General features: G+C 26.7%; 2 protein-coding genes and 1 long non-coding RNA gene across 5 annotated transcripts; 2 read left to right on the plus strand and 1 right to left on the minus strand.

Annotated features, from left to right (window-relative positions):
- Positions 1-732: 732 nt before the first annotated feature.
- Positions 733-4,743, minus strand: LOC101490302 (calcium-dependent mitochondrial ATP-magnesium/phosphate carrier protein 3-like). Of its 3 annotated transcripts, none has more exons than XM_027335065.2 (4): positions 3,346-3,851; positions 1,739-2,535; positions 1,559-1,649; positions 733-1,394 (listed from the first exon to the last, which is right to left on the minus strand). In XM_027335065.2, the coding sequence occupies exons 1-4, from the start codon at positions 3,507-3,509 to the stop codon at positions 1,202-1,204; spliced, it is 1,245 nt and encodes a 414-aa protein (XP_027190866.1). In that variant the 5' UTR covers positions 3,510-3,851; the 3' UTR covers positions 733-1,201. The 3 variants fall into 3 exon arrangements, with proteins under 3 accessions (XP_027190866.1, XP_004503037.1, XP_012571875.1); XM_004502980.4 differs by lacking the exon at positions 3,346-3,851 and adding an exon at positions 3,904-4,743 and having other exon boundaries at positions 760-1,394; positions 1,739-2,521; XM_012716421.2 differs by lacking the exon at positions 3,346-3,851 and adding an exon at positions 3,904-4,043 and having other exon boundaries at positions 760-1,394.
- Positions 4,744-7,479: 2,736 nt separating this feature from the next.
- On the plus strand, positions 7,480-9,168 carry LOC101490621 ((+)-neomenthol dehydrogenase). The gene is made up of 4 exons (XM_004502981.4): positions 7,480-7,635; positions 7,906-8,164; positions 8,239-8,433; positions 8,542-9,168. Exons 1-4 carry the CDS (start codon positions 7,550-7,552, stop codon positions 8,935-8,937), a joined length of 936 nt encoding a protein of 311 aa, XP_004503038.1. The 5' UTR covers positions 7,480-7,549; the 3' UTR covers positions 8,938-9,168.
- Positions 9,169-12,948: 3,780 nt separating this feature from the next.
- On the plus strand, positions 12,949-17,280 carry LOC105852223 (uncharacterized). Its single transcript, XR_003472862.2, has 3 exons — positions 12,949-13,170; positions 13,382-13,508; positions 15,806-17,280. It is a non-coding gene; the product is annotated as an uncharacterized lncRNA (long non-coding RNA).
- The last annotated feature ends 4,479 nt before the right edge of the window (positions 17,281-21,759 follow it).

Consider the following 21,759-nt stretch of genomic DNA (forward strand, 5'->3'; position numbering starts at 1 on the left):
TTATCATAATTTCGTTAATATTATATTATATAACATATTATTTAAAACATGTTAGATTATAATTTTTTAATTACAAAATAAAAATGACAGACTAAAACTTTCTAAATATTTTGTAGGATGATCGATTTTATGAATTTGTAAAAGGAAGATACTAAAACTATACTTAAGAAAGTTATTACTCTTAATATAAATTAAATGAGCGCATATGCAATTTTGCCATTAATTATAGTTTTTACGGCGGTTAGAAATGAAATCCGTACCAAATAAATAAATAAAATGACATTCGATCTTCATACCACCAGCAACCGGCAAAGCCAAAAAAAAAAAACAAAAAAAACAACGAATGCATTACGGATTTCGCACTGTCTTCCACCAACGAACTGTAAAAAGCAAAAGCTAATAAACAACTTTTTTTAAAAGACACTAAAGAAAGTAGATAAGATGATTCATTATTGCCACATACTTCACTTGTTTTATAGTATTTTTTTCAATATTCTCTGTTACCAAAAATGGGAATAATCTCTAGTCATCTGTATAAACTACGGCACATAATGTAATATAACTTTAAGCCCATGTTCCTATTGCCAAATTAAAGGGTGTGTTTTTAAAACATGAATGAAAATACCTTGTTTATTCTGCAGTAATAACCCAACTAGCTTGAAATTCTCTAACTTACTAGACATCAAGTCCAAGAGCACCTTGAGTTTTAAAGGATTTCAAGCAATATATGGATTCATCGAGAAGCTGGATCCAGCCGCGTAACAAAGATCCGCCGCCACTGTATTTTAGCATCTGATCTAAAAGAATGTTACAACTCTAATTCCTCAAAACATTTAGTTCAGATAAGCATGGGGAAATACATCCCATGTTTCTGACAACAAAATTGTGTTTCAAGAGTCACAAAAGGAATTAGTATTTACTATTTAACAATAATGCCTAAAGGACTAATAATACTATCATTATTTTTTATCGTCACCATCAACAATGCAAGACTTACTAAGGTATTTGCATTAGCTCAATTACATCAGCAAATATCTATAAATAGCTCTCAACTACGAGATATAGTCTCCTAAGCTCCAGAAACACTACTTAAAATCTAGATGTTCAAAGCAAATTGGAAGTAGCATCAGGCCACGGCTAAGCCAACACTTCAAGTAGCTAGATCCGCGTGTGAAAAGTAGGCGATATTATTATATAAACTCTAATCTAGATCTAGATTTTTCTTCATTCTTTCATAGACCATATAAGTAATGCTAGCAGCTGGCACAACTTTCAGTAGATTTGGAAGGAGTCCTTTGTACAAACCTCGAAAGCCTTCATGCTGAAAAGTTCTAAAAAATGCATCAAACATCCCCTTGTAAGCATCTGAGGCGTTGGAAGGTTGTGCCTGCAGCCTGAAAAGGATTAAAATGAAATAACGTGAGCAAAGAACAAGCCCTCAAATAACAATTAGAAAACCAGTTCTGAAAACACAAATGATAGTACCATCTCCCACTCCAATTGTTTCAATCGGGTAAGGACAGTAGCGAAACAACAGTTAATACCGACAATGTTATACCTAGTACGAATAACCTGCAGTGGATAGACACAAGTAGCTCCAAGGGTTCCAGAAATTGTTCCACATCCAAGTTGTATTAGAGGACCAGGTTCTATGAAAGAGGGAAAAAATAATAAGAAATGGTTTCACTCAGGCGAAAATATTAAGTGTATTGGTATAGCAGTTAAAGTAACTACATACCATTATCATGAATAATATATCTCTTGGACATATCTTTCAAGGTATCATAAACCGCGAGATCAATACCAGCATAAGGAATCATGCCAATCACAGATGGAAGAAGCCCCCGGTAAAAAGCTCGTGGACCCTCTTGAATCCAAATATTCTTTGTGAGTGTTCCAATTTTAGGAGCCTTTCCACCTTCAGAGGCACAAGTTTGTAACCTAGTTTTGATAAGATCCAATGGATAGATTGCAGTCTGTGCAATTCCACCGGCCACGCCGCCTGCAACAAGCCGCCCGGCAGCACCGATATCAGACTTGTTGCCTTCCACATCTCCAATTACATTTTTCAGCATTTCAAAAGCATAAAACTTGATAGCACTTTCTGGTGATACTTTCACAATATTCAATCCATTACCTCGGAAAAACCCTTTTAAACTATCTTGCTTCCATATCTTTGCTACTGCTGACATAGCAGAAGAATGTGTAGTCTGAACTTGCAAGACAACCTTCAGACGATCAAGAGGAGCAGTGGCAGTACGCGAAGTAGCTCCTGCTATTCCACCAGCGATAAAATACTTGCTCCGGTAAGCGTGCTTGCTAATGTCTTCGGGAATGACAGCTTGCTCTCCAATGTCTACATGGTACACCCTCTCCCAATGGTGATATATATTTTCAATCGTTGCTTCGTGAGGGTAAAGTAGAAGAAAATCTCTCCATTCTTCAAAAGTGATAGTTCCATTATTATCCTTGTCCACATGCTCCACGAAGCGAGCAAGCTCCTCGTCATTCATTTCAATTCCTGCAGCATTGAAACTGCACAGGCTTATGATGAATACTATTACTTAAAAAAAGATAAAACTTTCACAACAAGGCAAAAAGGAATACCATCTTCAAAATCTACTATGTGCAGTGGCCAGAGCAGATTATTGTTCATAAGAGACCAAGCAAGCAGAGATGTAACAAACACAATATAGAATGAAAATGCTTGTATAAAAAAACACACAATATAGAATTTACCATCATAGATTGAACAGCTCTTCCTAAAACCCAAGCATAATGCTGATCTAATAAATGAATTCCCAAAAAAAAGAATTATACAGAAAACGCAACTGTACATCAGCAAAAGGAAAGCATATCACGAAGATTTCACCGAAACTGTGAATGAATATAAATATCTGCAGCTGGTGCACCGAAACTGTGAATGAATATAAACATCTGCAGCTGGTCAATATTCCACTCAACATTCTACGCAGATAATTGTTACAACTGGCTACAAGTTTACTATCAAAAAAGCAAAGCAAATCTCCTCAAAATCATAGAATCCACAAACCAATTTCCACTTATCCTAACCTACTAAAGTCTAAAAACCAATGTGATGTGTTTGATTAACTTATTTTATGTCACAAAAAGCTTTTAATTAAAAAATGTTCTTCCTAATCAATGAATTACAGACAATGATCAAAAGGTATTAAATACATTTTATCAATCCTTTTAGTAACTTAAAAAAAAAAAAAAAGGAAATCATATACACCTCTAGTGAGGTATGTGTGATTAGCACTACCCCTTCTATTTATAAAACAAACACTAACCACCATCTTTATTTCTTGAGAAAGTTGTACTAACCTCCTTTCAATTCTGACTAAAGCCACACATAACTGGTTGTGGTGTCTTGGCAGCGTAATTTTTTTACACCCAAAGTGTATGAAAATTAAACTTTTTTCTATTAAATATATTCTACTTTTATTTTCTAAACAGTTCCCAAGACTGGTTTGTACTATGACAGGCATAATAATTTTCTTCTGGTAAAATTCTCCTAATAAAAAACTCAACGTACTTAAAGAAGTAACTATTTCTGGAACTAATACTTCCTAAACACCAGTAACTAACTAACAAAAATAGTGACAGGTAGCCAAAAGTAATTAAACAACTTCTCATTTAAGCATGTTCTAGATTATATTCAGATTCTGTTTTTTTTTTCTTTTTCAAAAGCTGTAACAATAAGATAAAAACTCTGAAAAGTGAAATTTTTTAATTAAGAAAGTGATTTTGCAACAAACGGACTCTAATCCTTCCTAAACATTAGTAACTAACTACCTACCAAAAATAGTAACAAGTAACCAAAAGTGATTAAAACGCAAATAAAAGCAAAATTAAAAAAATTGGGAAAGAAAGAGAATATACCAGCCCTATCAAGTGCATCCCAAAGCTCTTCAGGGAGAATACTACCATTATGTTCAACATCAATGGCTTGAAAGATGCAATAAAGCTCCAATTCCTTATCATCCATATATCTACGAAACTCGTTATAATCAACCCTACCATCACTATTGGAATCACAAACCTTGAAAAGTTCCCTCGCGTACTTGTACTCCGCTGGAATTTGCAATGCCGATAACCCTGTTTCTATCTGACCATAATCCAAGTACCCATTACTCCCTGCATCGAAGAAATTGAACAAACTTCGAATACGAATTTCCCTTTCTTCTTTCGTTTCCCCTAAAGCAACAAGCACGTGATCCATCGAAACATTCCTGGGGTTCTTCTTTTTGACACTCATCTTGTTAATTCGATCTTTGATGGTTTCGATGAATTATGAGATACCCCTTTGGAGCATTTGGATTTAAAGTTCGAAAAGTTTCTACCTTTGGTTTCAGATCTGAAGTTTTACGTTGTGGGGTCAAATGGGTCAAAATTTCGATGTTCTTCTTCTATCTTCTATGAGAAATAAATGGTTAAGAGAGTAATGTTGGAGTGAGAGAGTGAAATTCAAAGAGGAATTGGATGATCGAGACGCAGGTGAAGGATGCTGAAACTGTAAATTACATAACTGGTAATTGCGACGGTTTCAACATTTTGCTTCTATTTCATTTTCAGTATAACAATAACAATGACTTTTGTTGATGTATCTTTTGCAACTTTGGTGGTGAAAAGATGGTCGAGGAAAGGATTGGGAAATACGATTATTTGAGGATATTTTTGTGCTGTCGTGTTAAAAATAAAAAAAGGATGATAATACAACTGATTAATGAGTGAGTGAAAAAGAAGAATTTTATTGGATATTCCCTTACCTTACAACAATAATGCTTTACTTTTCATTTAGATTCCTCTTCTTCCCACTTAATTTATTTCATGCAGTAATAACATTTTTTTTGGATGAGTTAAGATATTTATGTAATGTAAACGAGTTTGAGGATTATTTGTTATTGCTTTTTTTAAGATAATTTCTAAAATATTTTTTATTATAATTTTTTTAAAAATAAAATATAAAGTTTCAATGAGAAATTAGTTAAAATAATTTTAATAAAAAAAAAAAGGATTGTGTTGTTTTTCACTTTTTTATTTGTGAAAAAATATCAAACATGATTTTTCGATGTTAGCTGTTGAATATAATTTTTTCTTTGCCTAATCATCACAAAGATAACAGTAAAATATCAAAACATTTTTTGTTTTTTTAAAATGAATAATACAGTTAATAAAATTAGTTTATAAGAAAATAATACTCATATTATATTTCATTTTTTTAATAAATAATAATTTTGTTACATTATAATTATTACTAACGGGATTAACTTTATATGTTTTTATCTAATATTATTTTATTTATTTTATAATTGTATTGAAAATGTATTACACAATATTATATATCACTGCAATGAAGTTTGAAAATTAAAATAAAATGTTAATCTCTTTCATTACTTTTGATGATTGTAAATGAGAGGATAAGGAGGAGGGTTGGCATAACTTTGAATATTTGAAGAAAATTATAATGATACTTTTATGTCCTCCAGATGTTACCATTGCTTTATATATTTTTATTAACACTTATAATAATGTTTGCTAAGTGTTAACGGGATCCTTCGAAATATACAAGAAATCATTTTTAATCATATAAAATCCTATATAATATAAATCCATACTATAAAATATTGAATATAAAAGTCTTTTAGAAAATATTATAAGACATTATATTTTAAATTCTACAAGGTATTTTTCTATAATCCTAATCCAACAAATTCCCTTTAATCTATTTTTAATACTTACAAATATATTTGTTGATTTTGTTTTGTCTTTGTTTTGTTTAAGTTCCTATGAAGTTTGTTAAGTTTGAATTGATAATATAATTTATGAAATATTTAATTTATATCACATGAAAATAGTTTTATTAATGAATTAAGACACATTGAAGAAATTTAATGTAAAAAAAAACAATTTTATACAACCATTAAAAAAAATTAATTATATACATATGAATTAATTACATAGACTAACTATAAACATGCACAAATTTTACACAAAGTAAACACAATAACATTGACATAGCAAACAACAATCAATTTAGAAAGATTAAAATCAAACAAAATTATTTATAAAGAATTCACCCGAAGATTTATTTATCAAAAATTGAAATAAAAAATATATATTTATAGAAACTAAAAATATATTTATACTTTTTTATTTATATATTAATCCCGACTTATTCAATATTCTTTTAAAATTTATTTGGTTACTTCTTAAAAGAAAAAAAAATTATTCGCTTCATGTATGGGGGAAACATATCAACTAATTTCGCTTTGTGCATACCAATTAATTTGTTATATTTAGTAATTTAAATTGATATGTATATCTCCAGTTATTAAATATATAAATTATTTTTTTTTATAAAAGAGTATATAAATTATTTTCAATAGTTTTTACCCTTAATTCTATAGAAAAAAAGTATTAGAAATTATTTTAGGTTGTAATTGTGTATTTATTCTAAATTATGTTCCAAGTTGAAGATTACTAAAAGAGAACTCTTCACATAAAAAAAAAAAATTCTTAAAAAATGGTATAATTTATCAAAATTAAATTGTAATTCTTGTTTAAACAATGAAATTGTAATTAATTACTTTTGTTTTATTTTCAATTTTAGGCTCTTTTGGCCCACTTGTATAGTACTAATTCACACACTAAAGCATAATTTCCATGAATTGATACAAACACAACAACAAATTTATTATTCATTTTTAGCTTAATTGTAGTTTTAGTCACTTATTTTTACTGATTCGCGAAATTGATCTCCTTATTTTAGAAGTCGAAAATGTAGGTAATTCCTCTAGTGATGTAAAACTTAACGTTCAACTTCTAAAAAAGAATTATATTTGTAATTTAATTAGTAATACATCTAACTGATTCTCTAACATTGAATTCACATCAAATCGTCGTTTTTTAGTTTAAAAATTTGAAAAATTGACCAAAAATCTCGACTTATAAAATAAAAAAAAACCAATTTCATAAATTAATAAAAATAGAAAAACCAAAATTATAATTTAATATATTTTTTTATGGATTTAATCCGTTAGTGTAAAAACTATTGCTATAGATATAACTTCACAAACATTTATAGCAATAGTTTTTTATATAATGTCATCCATTTATACAAAGTTATATCTATAAATGGTTGTGTTGTGGTAATAGTTTAAAACAATTTACACATCGAGTGTATAACAATTAAGTTCTTTTTATATACTACAATTTGTTTATTGTTATTTTTTACAAATACTTTATTTTTATGTTACAATTACTCTGTCCCAAATATGCGGAACAAAATTTAGTTGTGGTTACCTTAACTCTAGTTCCATACATTGACCAGAGGCCAACAACATAGGTGCTTTTGAACCAATAACGTGGCATTCTATTACAACAATTTTCTCCTTTGCATGCGGATAACATATGTGATACAATACAACATAATTCTCTTTCATGTTCAACGTTGCACTATCCCATACTCCAAACAATGCTACTTTCAATTTAGCTTCATTGCTGTTATATCCACAACTATACAAACATGGGTCACAAAGAAAAGTCACGAAAAGACAAGAGATTGCAAGAGATTTCCCTTTTGAGAACAATTCCTTATTCTGATCACCAGAGGTTCATTTGATCTTCTACCTACATACTTATATTAATTCTTTTATTGTACAATAAAATTAGTTTCTAATAATAGACCCAAAAAATATTTTTTTAATATAGTTTTCATTCGTTACAATTTTTTTAATTCATACACATTTTTAATGTAACCAACGTATCACTTTAATTAAAGTTATTTTTAAAATCATATATGTGATTGAATAATTGTGATTTTTGGATATTGTGTTAATATTTTGTGCATTTGGTTTTTTGATTATTTATATATATATAAAGGTGGTGGTCGAAGGAAACTATTGCTGTGGTTACCGGTGGAAACAGAGGAATTGGGTTTGAGATTTCAAGACAACTTGCGGATCATGGAGTTACTGTTGTATTGACATCAAGAGATGCTAGTGTTGGTGTTGAATCAATTAAGGTGTTGCAAGAAGGTGGTTTGGATGTGGATTGTCATCAACTAGATATATTAGATTCTTCATCAATTAATGAATTTGCTGAGTGGTTGAAGGAAAAATACGGTGGCCTAGATATTCTGGTTAGTTTTGTAGTGTATGCAAGTTGATATAATTATTAGTTGATTCTAATTAAGAAATAATATGTTATATGAAGGTAAATAATGCTGGTGTTAATTCCAATACGGGGTCTGATATCTCAGTTGAAAATGCTCGTAAGGTTATGGAAACAAATTATTATGGAACCAAGAGAATGATTGAAGCTATGATGCCATTGATGAAACCATCTGCTGCTGGTGCTCGTATTGTAAATGTGAGTTCACGTTTGGGTCGATTAAACGGCAAACGAAATGTGAGTAAACAATTTATGTTATTTTCATAAATGCTTTGAGATTAGAATGGTTTTATTTATGTTACATCTTAGAAAGTATTTAACTAGAATTAGATGAATGTGTTACAGAGAATAGAAAATGAGGATATGAGGGAGAAACTAAGTGATGTGGAATCTCTTTCAGAGGAATTAATTGATGAAACAATATCAACATTTCTACAACAAGTAGAAGATGGAAGTTGGAAATCAGGAGGATGGCCTCAAACATATACTGATTACTCTGTATCAAAACTTGCAGTTAATACATATACAAGGTATATGGCAAGGAAGCTTTCTGATAAGCCAGATGGTCAAAAGATTTATATTAATTGTTATTGTCCTGGTTGGGTCAAAACTGCACTAACAGGTTATGCAGGAAGTGTTACAGTTGAACAAGGTGCTGATACTGGTGTTTGGATTGCCCTTGTTCCTGATCAAGCTATTACAGGGAAGTTTTTTGCAGAAAGAAAAGAGATTAACTTTTAATTTTTAATTAAGCACACTATGTATGGTTTTGTATAATTAAACTAATTGCAGAGGAAAACAAACTTATATAACTTTAGTTCCTTCTGGTTTATATATATGGTTCAGATATATTATGACAAATGGTCATATCATGTTATATAACTCAATATTCTTTTTGTTGTGAGTTAATTATTGGAGCTTCACTATAACTCAAGAAAGGAAAAAATTTATAGTTAGTTATTAAAAAAGAAATTAAACTTGTGTGTGCAATATTATCTGACAATGTTGCCTAAATCCTTGCTATCTTGCTTTACATGGCATCCCAAATTCTCTTTACAATAATTTGCACTTTTTTTAGGGATTTTGCCATAATGTTTTGTCGGGTTGGCCAACCAATTACACTGGCCAATTAACATTGACTATGAATTTACTTGTTCATTATCTTTTTAAAAATATTAATTAGGGGAAGATCCACATAAAAGGTGGATTTTGAGAAAGTTCAGAGAAAACTCATGGAGATGGGAGATGGATTGAAAAGGGGAATAGACCATAATGTAAGTTTTGGTTAAAGAATTTAGTATTTTTCGAAGAAACACATTAGTCAAAATTGTATTCGAAGCTGTTGATGTGTACACGTAAATTCACCAATAGAGTTTCTTAACTAATCTAATTGACACTATTTAATTCATGTAAGTTTATGTTTATTTTAAATCAACTCATTTTAATCCAATAATTTTTAAGTAAATTTAGGAAAATCCAACGACTCAATTCGTTGATATAACATATATATTTTTATTATTATTTTATTATTGACACATAGTTAAAATTTAATTATTGGATTGAGAATTTATTGTAAATTAATTATGTTGTTGTATTTGTATATGTATTTTAAATATTTTATGATATATTGTGATATCATTTTAATATTTTTTAAATATTCAAATATAATTAAATCTATTTATAATCAAATTGATTTGATTTAAATTTAAAATAAAAATTATATCCAAATAAAATTGATTGACCATAAACATCCGATCCATCTTGTATACAACCGTAACTGTATCTATGATAACTTCTTATATTGTTAAGTCTATCACGTGCAAATTAAAACATGATTCTCAAAAGTTTGAGCTTTTTGTGTTAGCTTACATTCTTGGACCGAGATGTCACATGAGTTTATACATATTTATATTGATATGCGCTGATGCGAGATTTACGTAATAAGATAATACGTTTATTTAACATATTACCGTCTAATTTGTGGATGCATTTGTTAATGTTAAAAATTAAAGAATTATATCCTATATTTATAATTGTGAGATTTATAAAATTCACTTATTTGGTTAAAATGATTTATGACTCCTGACATCAAATTAGTAGTTTCATTTCCAAACTAATCTTAATCGTATAAGGCTAATTTTTTTAGGGGAGCTTAATCATCCGATTATTACATGAATCTTTTGTCATTACTTCTTTTGTTTCATATTAAGTGACATTTAAGTTATGTACACTTCTTTTAAAAAAACGTTATTTTGTGTTTTTATTTGTAAGATAAAATGAATATCACCGAAATATTTTTATTAATATAATAATAAATTAAATAATTTGGTGTATTAATTATGTCTCAATTAATAAATATTGATGTTGTTAGATTGTACGTCTTATTTTGATTCAAAATCAAAATCTCACAGTTGTATAATTTAATCATAATATAATTTATCATCTCTTAAAAGATTTAAAAAAATTAAATGTGTTTAAAACCAAAAAATTATAATTAAGTGTGTTGAGAATATCTTATATAAAAAAATTGATGTCACTTTTTAAGTAAATATTTTTCTTCAAAAGAATATTTAACTTACTCAATTATGTTTATTATAAGGTAAATTAAAACATGTACTTAAATTAAAACATTTCCCATTGAGAACATGATTGACTTTATAATAGTTTATGTCAATCTTAAGTAATATTTTTTCTTCAAAAACATAGTTAATATACTATTTTTATTATAAAGAACAAAAACTTAAAATTTGATTGTCTTTATATTTTGTAGGCATATAATTATTTATACGACCCTTTAACTTAATTTCAGATAACAATTTAGTTTTTTATCTTTTATTTTTCTCGATTTGATATTTTATTTAATTTTAAGTAAATAATTTGATCTTTTATATTTTAAAATTAATAATATTATCATTTTTTACATAAATTCATAAAAAAAATCAAAAAAAACTCGTAAAATTAATTACCATCTTCAATATAATGCAAATTTCATCAAATTTATAACTCAAATTTTCAAATAAACTCATATTTTTATTCTTTATACTTTCAAAGTTTTGTAATAAAATTAAATAGAAGATCAAATCAAGAAAAATAAATAAATAAATGACTCAAATATTATTTGAAATTATGTTAAGAGACAGTACGAGCAATTAAACCTATTTTATATATAAAAATTAATGTCAATTTGTCTCTTCAATAAATATGGTCAACCTACTCAACTATTTTTATTATAAAAATTAAAATAAATACCTATAAGTTGATTACTTTTATTTCTTATATATAATAATAGTTAATATATTTTATCTCCCGAAACATGATCAACTTAATCAATTATTTTTATTATAAAATTAATCTTTTCAATTTAATTTATTCATTTAAAATTAAATTAAAAGTATACGGTTGTTGTTTCAACAAAATTATATTATTAAAACATTATTATAAAAACATCAATATATTTTTCATTCAATTATTGTTTAAAAAATAATTATTTTGGATAATGCTTTGAATTTACTGAATTCTTTGGCGAATAATTAATTATTTAGATGATTGTTACGGTTATTCAATATCAATGCTTATTTATTTTAGGCTAAATTACATTTGTGGTCCCTTAACTTAATTTCAGTTTTAGTCCCTTGTCTTTTTTTTCTTCCCGATTTAGTCCTTTATTCCTAATAATATCAAATAAAGTATGAAAATATGAGTTTATTTGAAGATTTGCGTTACGGATTTGATGAAATTTGTATTATATTGAAGAATATAATTAATTTTATGCGTTTTGATTGAATTTTTTTTTGAATTTTTGTTTAAAAAAGGATAACGTTGTTGAAATTTTAAAACATAAAATATCAAATTGTCATTTAAAATTAAAATAAAGGACTAAGTCGGGAAAAAAAAAAAGATAAATGACTAAAACGTTACGTGAAATTAAGTTAAGGGGCCACAAATGTAATTTAGCCTTTATTTTATTATTCTTATAATGGTAAATGTTATTATTATTATTATTATTATTATTATTATTATTATTATCTCAAAATATAAATATAAAATCAAAATCACTTTTTTAAAACTCTAAAATACACAAATCTATTATCTTATTTTATTTTGAATGACTAATTTAGATTCTCGGTATAATTTTTATAAGTTCATTATATATAATATTTTTATCGTGTTAGTATTTTGATGTTTAAATTTTTTTTAATTAAATCAACAAAGAAATTAAAACTGCAATTAGATCAATTAATTATCTCTACATGAAATTTAAAAAATTTCATCGAGTAATTCGACAAGTTTTAAAGAAAAATATTGTTTAATATTAAAACAAACTTTCTAAAAAAAAAACCAAGTTTACTAATATTAATAAATTTTATTAAATACAAAAAATAAATTTAGTAAAAAGATATAAAATTTTATTAAATACAATTAGTCTTCTTAATACCATAAAAATATAAGTGCATGCATTGTTTCTTTTTTTCTTTTTAACAAGTAAATGCATGCATTCTCAAAAATGATGTTTATGGTAGGAATTTGTTTTGTGAAAATAAAATAATTATTTATATAAAAATAGTAATTAAAAAAACAAAATTTACCTTAATCGAATAATATTTTATAATAAAATAATTAAATGTAGTCAAAGTAGTTATTAAAAAAATATTGGTTTTTTTTGTGTGTATTTTTTTAATAATTATTTTGGAGAGGAGGAGTAGTTGTTGTTGAGACTGAACGAGTATATAAGTTGTGCCCGGTAATCACAATTTCACAGAGCAGAATTGCTCAATAAACAAGCTTCACCCTTTCCATTTCTCAAACAATCGTTTTGAATTCTTCATTCTTCATTCAGAGAGAACAACTATCTACCCAAATCAATCAAATTGAAATTTTCTAATGGCGAGTCTGAGTTAAGGTGTGATCAATCTCCTTAGACCGATCAACTCTAACAAAGGCACCATCGCTTCTTCCACAAAACCCCAATTTCAGGTTTCTTTATTCATTTTTTCTTTCGTTCTTTTTCCTGCAGCGATGATTATTGTTGTTTTTGCACCCTTCACCTCCCACACTCAATTCCCCGAAATTGATTTATCTAACTAAGAAAGCAAAAGGCGCTTCTTCAACAGTTTATTTATTTATTTTTCATTTTGATTAGGTTTAACTTCTTTTTTTATTTGTTTTATTTTTAAATACTCATCAGGTTATTATATAGAAGCAAACAATGAGCGTATCTGGAACTCGATTTGGTTCTTGGCAAATGGGTAGAGGATAACATCCACTCACTTGATCAAAATCGAATTGAAGCCGTCATTCATGTCTTCGACTTGGTAATAATTTATCTATCTTCATCTCTGTATTATACAATTTGTACATTACTTGGATTCTTTGTATGTTCTAATATACTAACCCATATGCTATCAATATTCAATATTCCCTCCACTCCTTTTTATAAGAGTCCCTCAATATCATAACATCGTAGCTCACCTTGTATACTTGTTTCTTTTCATAATTTCTTTCACTCCCCCAAACATCGTAAATATTTTCTCCTAAAATCCTCCCGTTTGTGTGTCTTCACCATCAAGAAACTTAACCAATATATAAATTTGTTTTGTTGTCTTATTTGCACTTTCAATTTCCTTTCAAAGATTTACAAAACCAATTGTTTCAGTAATTAAAGCCCATATTATTGTCTGTTTTCATCTACTTGGTTAATCAATATTTTTTTTTTTAAATATTCAACAAAATATTAATTACAAGAACTACCAGATACACGAGAGGACGTCAAGTAAAATATAATGAGTGACAAAGCCTAATTTTGCAACTCATTACATTTTACATAGCATCTTTTTGTGTATCTGGAAGTTCTTGCAATTATGTTGCGTTGAATATTTCCTCCGTCTCATAATATAAATAAAAATTAGTCAAAGAAAGTTGATGTATTTAGTCCAAATTTTGAGCTATATACATAAAGTTTTTTTGACCAATTTTTGTTTGTATTTTGAGAACGAGGTAGTACTTGGAAAGAATGTGTCAATCAAGGGGTGAAATCACAAGAAAAATAGGGATTTTAATTGTTGAAACATTTGATTGTGATAATTTGTTAAAGGAAACTGAAAATGTAATTAAGAAAAAAATAAATTTATTTGTTGATTAAGTTTTCTGAAATTATAACCAATTCTTCGTAAGTACTCGACAAAAGATTAATTACAAGAACTTCTCAATATAAGAGAAAACGCCCAAGTAAAATATAATGAGCAACAAAGACTAAATTTGCTACTCATTACATTTTACATTAGCATTTTTGTTGTGTATATGGAAGTTCTTGTAATTATGTTGCGTTGAATACTTCCTTTGTCTCAGAATATAAATAAAAATGACTCAAAAAAAGTTGATGTATTTGGTCCAAATTTTAAGCTAAATACATTAACTTTTTTGAAACAATGATAATTTGTTAAAGGAAACTGAAAATTTAATTAAGAAAAAAATAAATTTATTTGTTAAGTTTTTTGAAATTGTAACCAATTATGTGTAAGTACTCGACAAAACATTAATTACAAGAACTTCGAGAAGAAACCTAAGTAAAATATAATGAGGACAAAGACTAAATTTGCTACTCATTACATTTTACATTAGCATCTTCTTGTGTATCGAGAAGTTCTTGTAAGTATGTTGTGTTGAATACTTCCTCTGTCTAATGATATAAATAAAAATTAGTTAAAGAAAGTTGATGTATTTGGTCCAAATTTTGAATTAAATACATTAACTTTGTTGGACCAATTTTTGTTTGTATTTTGCAAACGAGTGAGTAGTTGGAAAGAATGTGTCAATCAACGAGGTGGAAACACAAGAAAAATAGGGATTTTAATTGTTGAAACATTTTATGGTGAATATTTTTTAAAGGAATCCGAAAATGTAATTAAGAAAAAAAAATTGTTGATTATGTTTTCTAAAATTGTAACCAATTCTAAGTACTCAACAAAATATTAATTATAAGAACTTCTCTATAGAGGAGAAGACGTCGTCCAAGTAAAATATAATGAGTGACAAATATTGAATTTGCTACTCATTACATTTTACATTAGCATCTTCTGGTGTATCCGGAAGTTCTTGTAATTATGTTGTGTTGAATATTTACTCTGTCCTAAAATATAAATAAAAATGAGTCAAAGAAAATTGATGTATTTAATTCAAATTTTGAGTTAAATACATTAATTTTCCTTAATCAATTTTTGTTTGTATTTTGGGACCAAATAAGTACTTGACAATGAAAATTATTTTAAGAACGCTTAAAATGTTATTAATATAAATACAATAACTTTATTTGTTGATTAAGTTTTCGGAAAATGTAATAAATTCTTTTTTAAGTGTTCAACAAAGCATTAATTATAAGAATTTCTCGGGTCCATCTAAAATATAATAATTGACAAAGACTAAGTTTGCCATTCATTACATTTTATATTAACATTTCTTTTACATTTGAAAGTTTTGTAATTATGTTGTGTTGAATACTTCCCTTGTCTCAAAATATAAATATAAATGAGTCTAAAAAAGTTGATATATTTAGTTTAAATTTTGAATTAAATACATTAATTTTCTTGGATCAAATTTTGTTTGTATTTTGTAGTCGGAGGAGTACTTGGAAAGAAGGGTGAAAACACAAGAAAAACATGGGTTTTAAATAATTGTTGAATCATTTTACATTGAGAATTTTTTAAATGAAGTTTAAAATGTAATTAATATAAAAAAATAAATTTATTTGTTGATTAAGGTTTTTGAAAATGTAACAAATTCTTTTTAAGTATTCAACAAAATATTAATTATAAGAATTTTACGATACACGAAAAGACGTCCAAGTAAAATATAACGAGTGATAAAGATTAAGTTTGCCACTCATTAGATCTTACATTAGCATCTTTTTTAATATGTGAAACTTCTTATAATTATGTTGCATTCAATACTTCCTTTGTCCCAAAATATAAATAAAAATAAGTTAAAAATAGTTGACGTATTTGATCCAAAATTTGAGTTAAATATATCGACTTTCTTTAAATAGTTTTTGCTTGTATTTAGGAACAGAAGAAGTACATGGAAAGAATGTGTTAATCAAAGAGTTGAAAACACAAGAAAATTTAGGCTTTATTTATTAAAACACATGACAGTGATAATTTTTTAAAGGAAGCTTAAAATGTAATTAATATAAATAAATAAATTTATTTGTTGATTAAGTTTGCACTTAGCGAAGACTAACAAATATAGGAATTTTTGTGAGAAAATGTATATGATGTTTGGGGAAGTGTAAGAAATTATGGAAAGAAAAAAAAAACTAATATGCAAATTGTTAGGAAAATATTTTAAGAGCATAAAGGACCAAAATGAACCATACTATTAATTGGCTTGGTTTCGCAATGACCCCACAATTTTACGATAATGGCATCCTGCAACACTAGCTCCAAGAGATATAGCTAGAAAGCCATTAGTCAGGATAAAGAAGTGGTCTCAACACTAATGCAAGCTGAAAAAGTATCTAAAATTGTAGAGGGACTTAAGCTATTATGCGATCTGTTTTCCATGCTTCACAAAAAAAAGATATATATATATATATATATATATGTAATGCATGCTACTCAATTGGATGTGCTAACCATGGATGCTCCTCTGTTGAGCAATAAGTAGCTCTTCTGTTGAAAGTGTTTGGAGTACTTATTCTTTTATTCTTATATTCGTAATTTAAAGAGGACTATGCTTCATTGTGTAAGAGTAGACAAGTTTATCCAATGTCGATTTTCTAATAGCTATAACCATGACCCGCTCAAAAATGGGATATGGAAGAATGTTCTACAATGTATGAGCTTGGTTAAAGAAAACGAAATCAGAGGATTATCAAATAATTGCAATGTGGAGAGCTCTTGTCAAGAGAGGAAAAAGACATCAAAATTGAGGTTTTATTTTTTTTGTTCGCAAATTATGTTAAAATTGAATTATGTTTAGACTCTTACTTTTGTCTTTAAATTCTTAGGTTAATTTTTATAGATGATATTATATGTTTTTTATAATGTACTTTATTGTATCTAACTAATTTATTTATTTTATTGATTACACACCAATTAGTTATTAAAATAATAATGATAAGTTATTAAGATATTAAATTTTTAATTTTTTACTATTTTTTTGTATTTGTTTATTATGAATTGTTTTAATTTAAGATTATAAACTATTAGTAGTGTGAATTATGACTTTGTAATTATAAATTATTTACATTTTTTTATTAATGTGTGAGATTGTGAATTTGTGAACTGTTTTAATTTGTGAATGAAAGTTGTAATCTTGAGACTGCTGAATGTGTTGTGTAATTAATTTGTGTATTTTTTTTTTTAAAGTGATAGGATGCTTAAACATAACAAAATTAATGCATTTTGAATTGTGTGAAGTTCTACAAACTTGTGTGACTTGTGAAAATTAAAACTCTAACTTTTCAAAAAAAAAAAAAATTAACAAAAATAAAATGTTTAAAGGACAAACGATTAGAGATTGAGAGAATATTCTTTAAAATTTATTAATCTATCTTTTTCAATTCTATTAATTAATTTATCTTTTTTGATGAATATTAATTAATTTATTAATTTATCTTTTTCAATTCTATTAATTAATTTATCTTTTTCAGTTCGAAATGTCATTTTCCTTTATCAGATTTGGGCCTCAACGTATATACATCTTTATTATTGGTGTACTTTTTAATGAAATTTCCTTGTTTATTGGAAAAATAATATATATGTTAGAAATAGAATGCTTGTAAAGTAATTAATTCATGATCTAATTATAAATTATTTAAAATATAAGATTTGAATATAAATTACAAATTATTTAGAAGTCCTTAGAGACTCATTTGAAAATTAATTATTTAAAAGTTTATTTAAATGTTCAAGAACCCTGTGAAAATTGGTTGACATAATTATACATGCATCCCATAGTGTGAGATTGGTGGGTTTCTTTCATTATGTATATTTAACTATTATTATTCTAAATTCAAACTTCATCTATATATATTTTGAAATAAGTTGCAAGTTAGATAAAATCACAGTGACATCGTAATTTTGTTGAAATTTTAAAGTATAATTATTTTTTTAAATTGTATTGGTTCATCATGAATAATCATTTTAAATGTGAATTCCATCGATATGACATGAAGATGTTGTAATACATTACTATTAAATTTGCACATAAAAAGTATTAGTAACACACTTTCTGACATACATTAATTTTGATCGATTAAAATTAACATAAATCACCGAATCATTGAATTTCATATGAATTTAGTATAATTCAATTGTATATTAATCAATCAAATAAAATTTATTAAAATATCTATATTAAAAAAGTGTATTGCTGGTATTATTCATTGTTACATGTATCATATCTTACTCTACATTTCAATGAACATATGAAACCTCAATTCTATAAAAGGTGTATGCTTTTTTCATTGAAACAACGATGTTATTTGTGTGGACTCATTATATGTTGCATAATTTAATGGAGAAAACAAGTGTAATGGTTAGTTCCGGGAAGCACCTAAAAAATGGGAAAACATCTCCAAATCATAACTTAAATAATGGGACAAATAAAAACAAACAAAAGATAGAAGGGTATATGGATATATATAAGAATCAAAAGTGAATTTTTCCATCCAACAAATCATCTAATTTGCACATGATGTTGTCGGTTTGGATGTCAATAGTTTATTGTTTTTATTTGGTGTTTGATGTATATGCTCTTAGTGTAGTAACATTCATGCTATGTTCCAATCTCATTCACTTAAGAGCTAAAAGAATTGAATACTTCTAATTTTGATAAAGGAAAAATGAAAGGTTAATATAAATCAATTTTACATTGACACATAATAAAAATTATTGATTTTATTATATATCATATAATTGTAACTCTCATCATAAAATAATTATATACTCAATAATTTGTATTTGTTATTATTATTTTGTTCAAGAAATTGCTAAGAACTTGCAAGACTATTATTTGGGTCCTACAAGCTCTATACATTGGATCATATAGCTAATTTGCATATTGATATTACATTAATTCAAATTTGACCAAATAACTTGATCATTCCATTGCATGTTGAATGAACTTCTATTGGGTATGTTAGATCCATTTAATTATATAAGTAAGGGCCCGAATGAACAGTTGAGATGTCAACTCAATAATACCGTGACATTCAAAAATTATAAATATTAAAAAATTATGAATTTGAATTCTTTGCCATCAAGTGATTCAATATTAGAGATATCAATAATCGATCGATCTTGATTAAGCAATCTTAAAAAAATATATTATTATTATTATTATTATTATTATTATTATTATTATTATTATTATTATTATATGTTAAAATATCATATTTGAATTAAAATCATTTGATCTTTGTGAAATTAACATTGATATTCCAAACATGTGAATGTGACAATTTTCGACGATAAGAGATCCAATTCCTTATAAGTTACGGGTTTGATTGGAACCATGATTGGTTGTACTTACACAAAAACGGGTCAAACCATTATGGTTTTGGAATATTAAATTTCTTGGTACTTGATAAACATTTGCATCAAATTAATATCATCAACATTATCTTTGTGATTCATTCATTTAAAAGATGAGAATACATAAAATCACTACTCGTATCTTAGACCGTATAATTGTGGCCCAACAGTTCAATATAATGATGTTATCAATTTTGTCAAAGAAAATGAAGATGTTATTATTAAAATGTTTAAATGGTGGATGAGTTTGGTGGCAAGGATAACTATAATTGGTTCAAAAATATCAGAGTTCAAATCTAATTACAATAATTCTTGATCAAGTTTTATTTAAGGTTATTTATGTTATTTATATTTAAAAAGAATACTTATAAGAATTATCATAGTCTCATTTTTCTAAATTGCATTTGGTATCACCTTAAATATCAATCTATCAAATTAAATTAATCTAATTCTTCCTATTATTGATATTTTAAAATAATTCATGAAATTACAAAATTTTAATCAAATATATATCTCTTTTAATATTCATCGTACTATAATATGAAATTAAGTTGACGATGAATCTAAAACTTAAATAATATTTTTCATTTTTTAAAATCATTTTGAAATATTGATAATACTAGAGAATTAAAGACCAATTTAGATATTTAAAAAAAAACTATAATATATAATGTATAAAAAACTAGAGTGGGGTGGGAATAAAAAAGACATTAAAATTTGCAAGAGAACCTTCACGATATCTCTATCCGTGATCAATATTTGATCCACGTTGTTGCAGCAATAACCTACAGAATCATCTAAATTACATATCAATCTAAAATATATTTTTTTATATAAAATAATTAGGGTGAAGGAATAGTATTTCAATTTAAAGTAGAGAAAACTTTATGATTTATTGAGAACTTGAGAATATTGATTTACCGTAGTATTTGAGGTCTCCATAAAATTTGTAATGTGTTTTAAGCTTGACATTAAATACAAATGAAAAATCGATAGGGTTTTGCTTATGCTATCATTTCACTTTCAAATGGAAAACAACAAAATATTATTTCTATCATTATTTTAACGCAACTATTTATATTACTTAGTAAGGATAACAAACTTTTTTAACCATATAATTACTTAATATTCAAAAATATTGAGTCAGTTGTTTAAAGAGTAAAAGAGACATCAAAAGAAGTCTATTAAGTATTGTGCTATGCTTGTTTTTGGGAGAAGTCTATTAAGTATTGTGCTATGCTTGTTTTTGGGATTTGTTTTTTTGTAAAAGTTCCTTATTTTTTACAAAATACACTTTTTTCAATCAATCAAATAGTTGCTTTTATTCTTTATCTGCCACGTTCTTGTAGCCAAGTTATGTTGCCTTATGTTGCTTTATCTGCACATGTATTATCACACCTAGTGGGGTTTGTTTAAAGATAAATTCGCAATCAAATGATATGGTAAAACAAACAAATAAACATGAATGGATGCTTCGTATCTGGCCATCCCTTGGAATATTTACCTTTTAAAGGTGGCAAAATGGATGAATTATAACTTAGATTACTACATCTTAGAATTTATCGTACTCATAATTCGTTATAAGTGCACAATATTAATCAAAATTTCAAAAGTACATAGTTGATATAATTCATTTTAAAGCCTAAACGATTAATATAACCGTATGAATAACTATAGTTTATGTGACCTTGTTCAACTAGAATATGTCCCTTTGTAGGCAAGGAATTACTACCAAGGTCGCTTGAGTATTAAAGATGACATTTAATTTAAAACAAACTTAATATTCAACTTTATTTGAATAATAACTAAAGTTTTTTCATAACAGCACACCTCAAACCATTAAGCAATCTATTAGTAAGTTAATACAACCCAAACTATTAATAATAGAAGCAAACCATAAGTACAGTGCCAATAAAACAAAATAACAGTTCAATGCAACGAATGTTCCAAAAGCATGATTGAGGCACGGAGGATATACAGAGACTCAAATATTGGCTTTTATTATCCTTGAAAAAAAACATTCGAAGAAAAA

The sequence above is a fragment of the Cicer arietinum genome, chromosome 5 (genome assembly GCF_000331145.2).
Source record: "Cicer arietinum cultivar CDC Frontier isolate Library 1 chromosome 5, Cicar.CDCFrontier_v2.0, whole genome shotgun sequence".
Taxonomy (NCBI): domain Eukaryota; kingdom Viridiplantae; phylum Streptophyta; class Magnoliopsida; order Fabales; family Fabaceae; genus Cicer; species Cicer arietinum.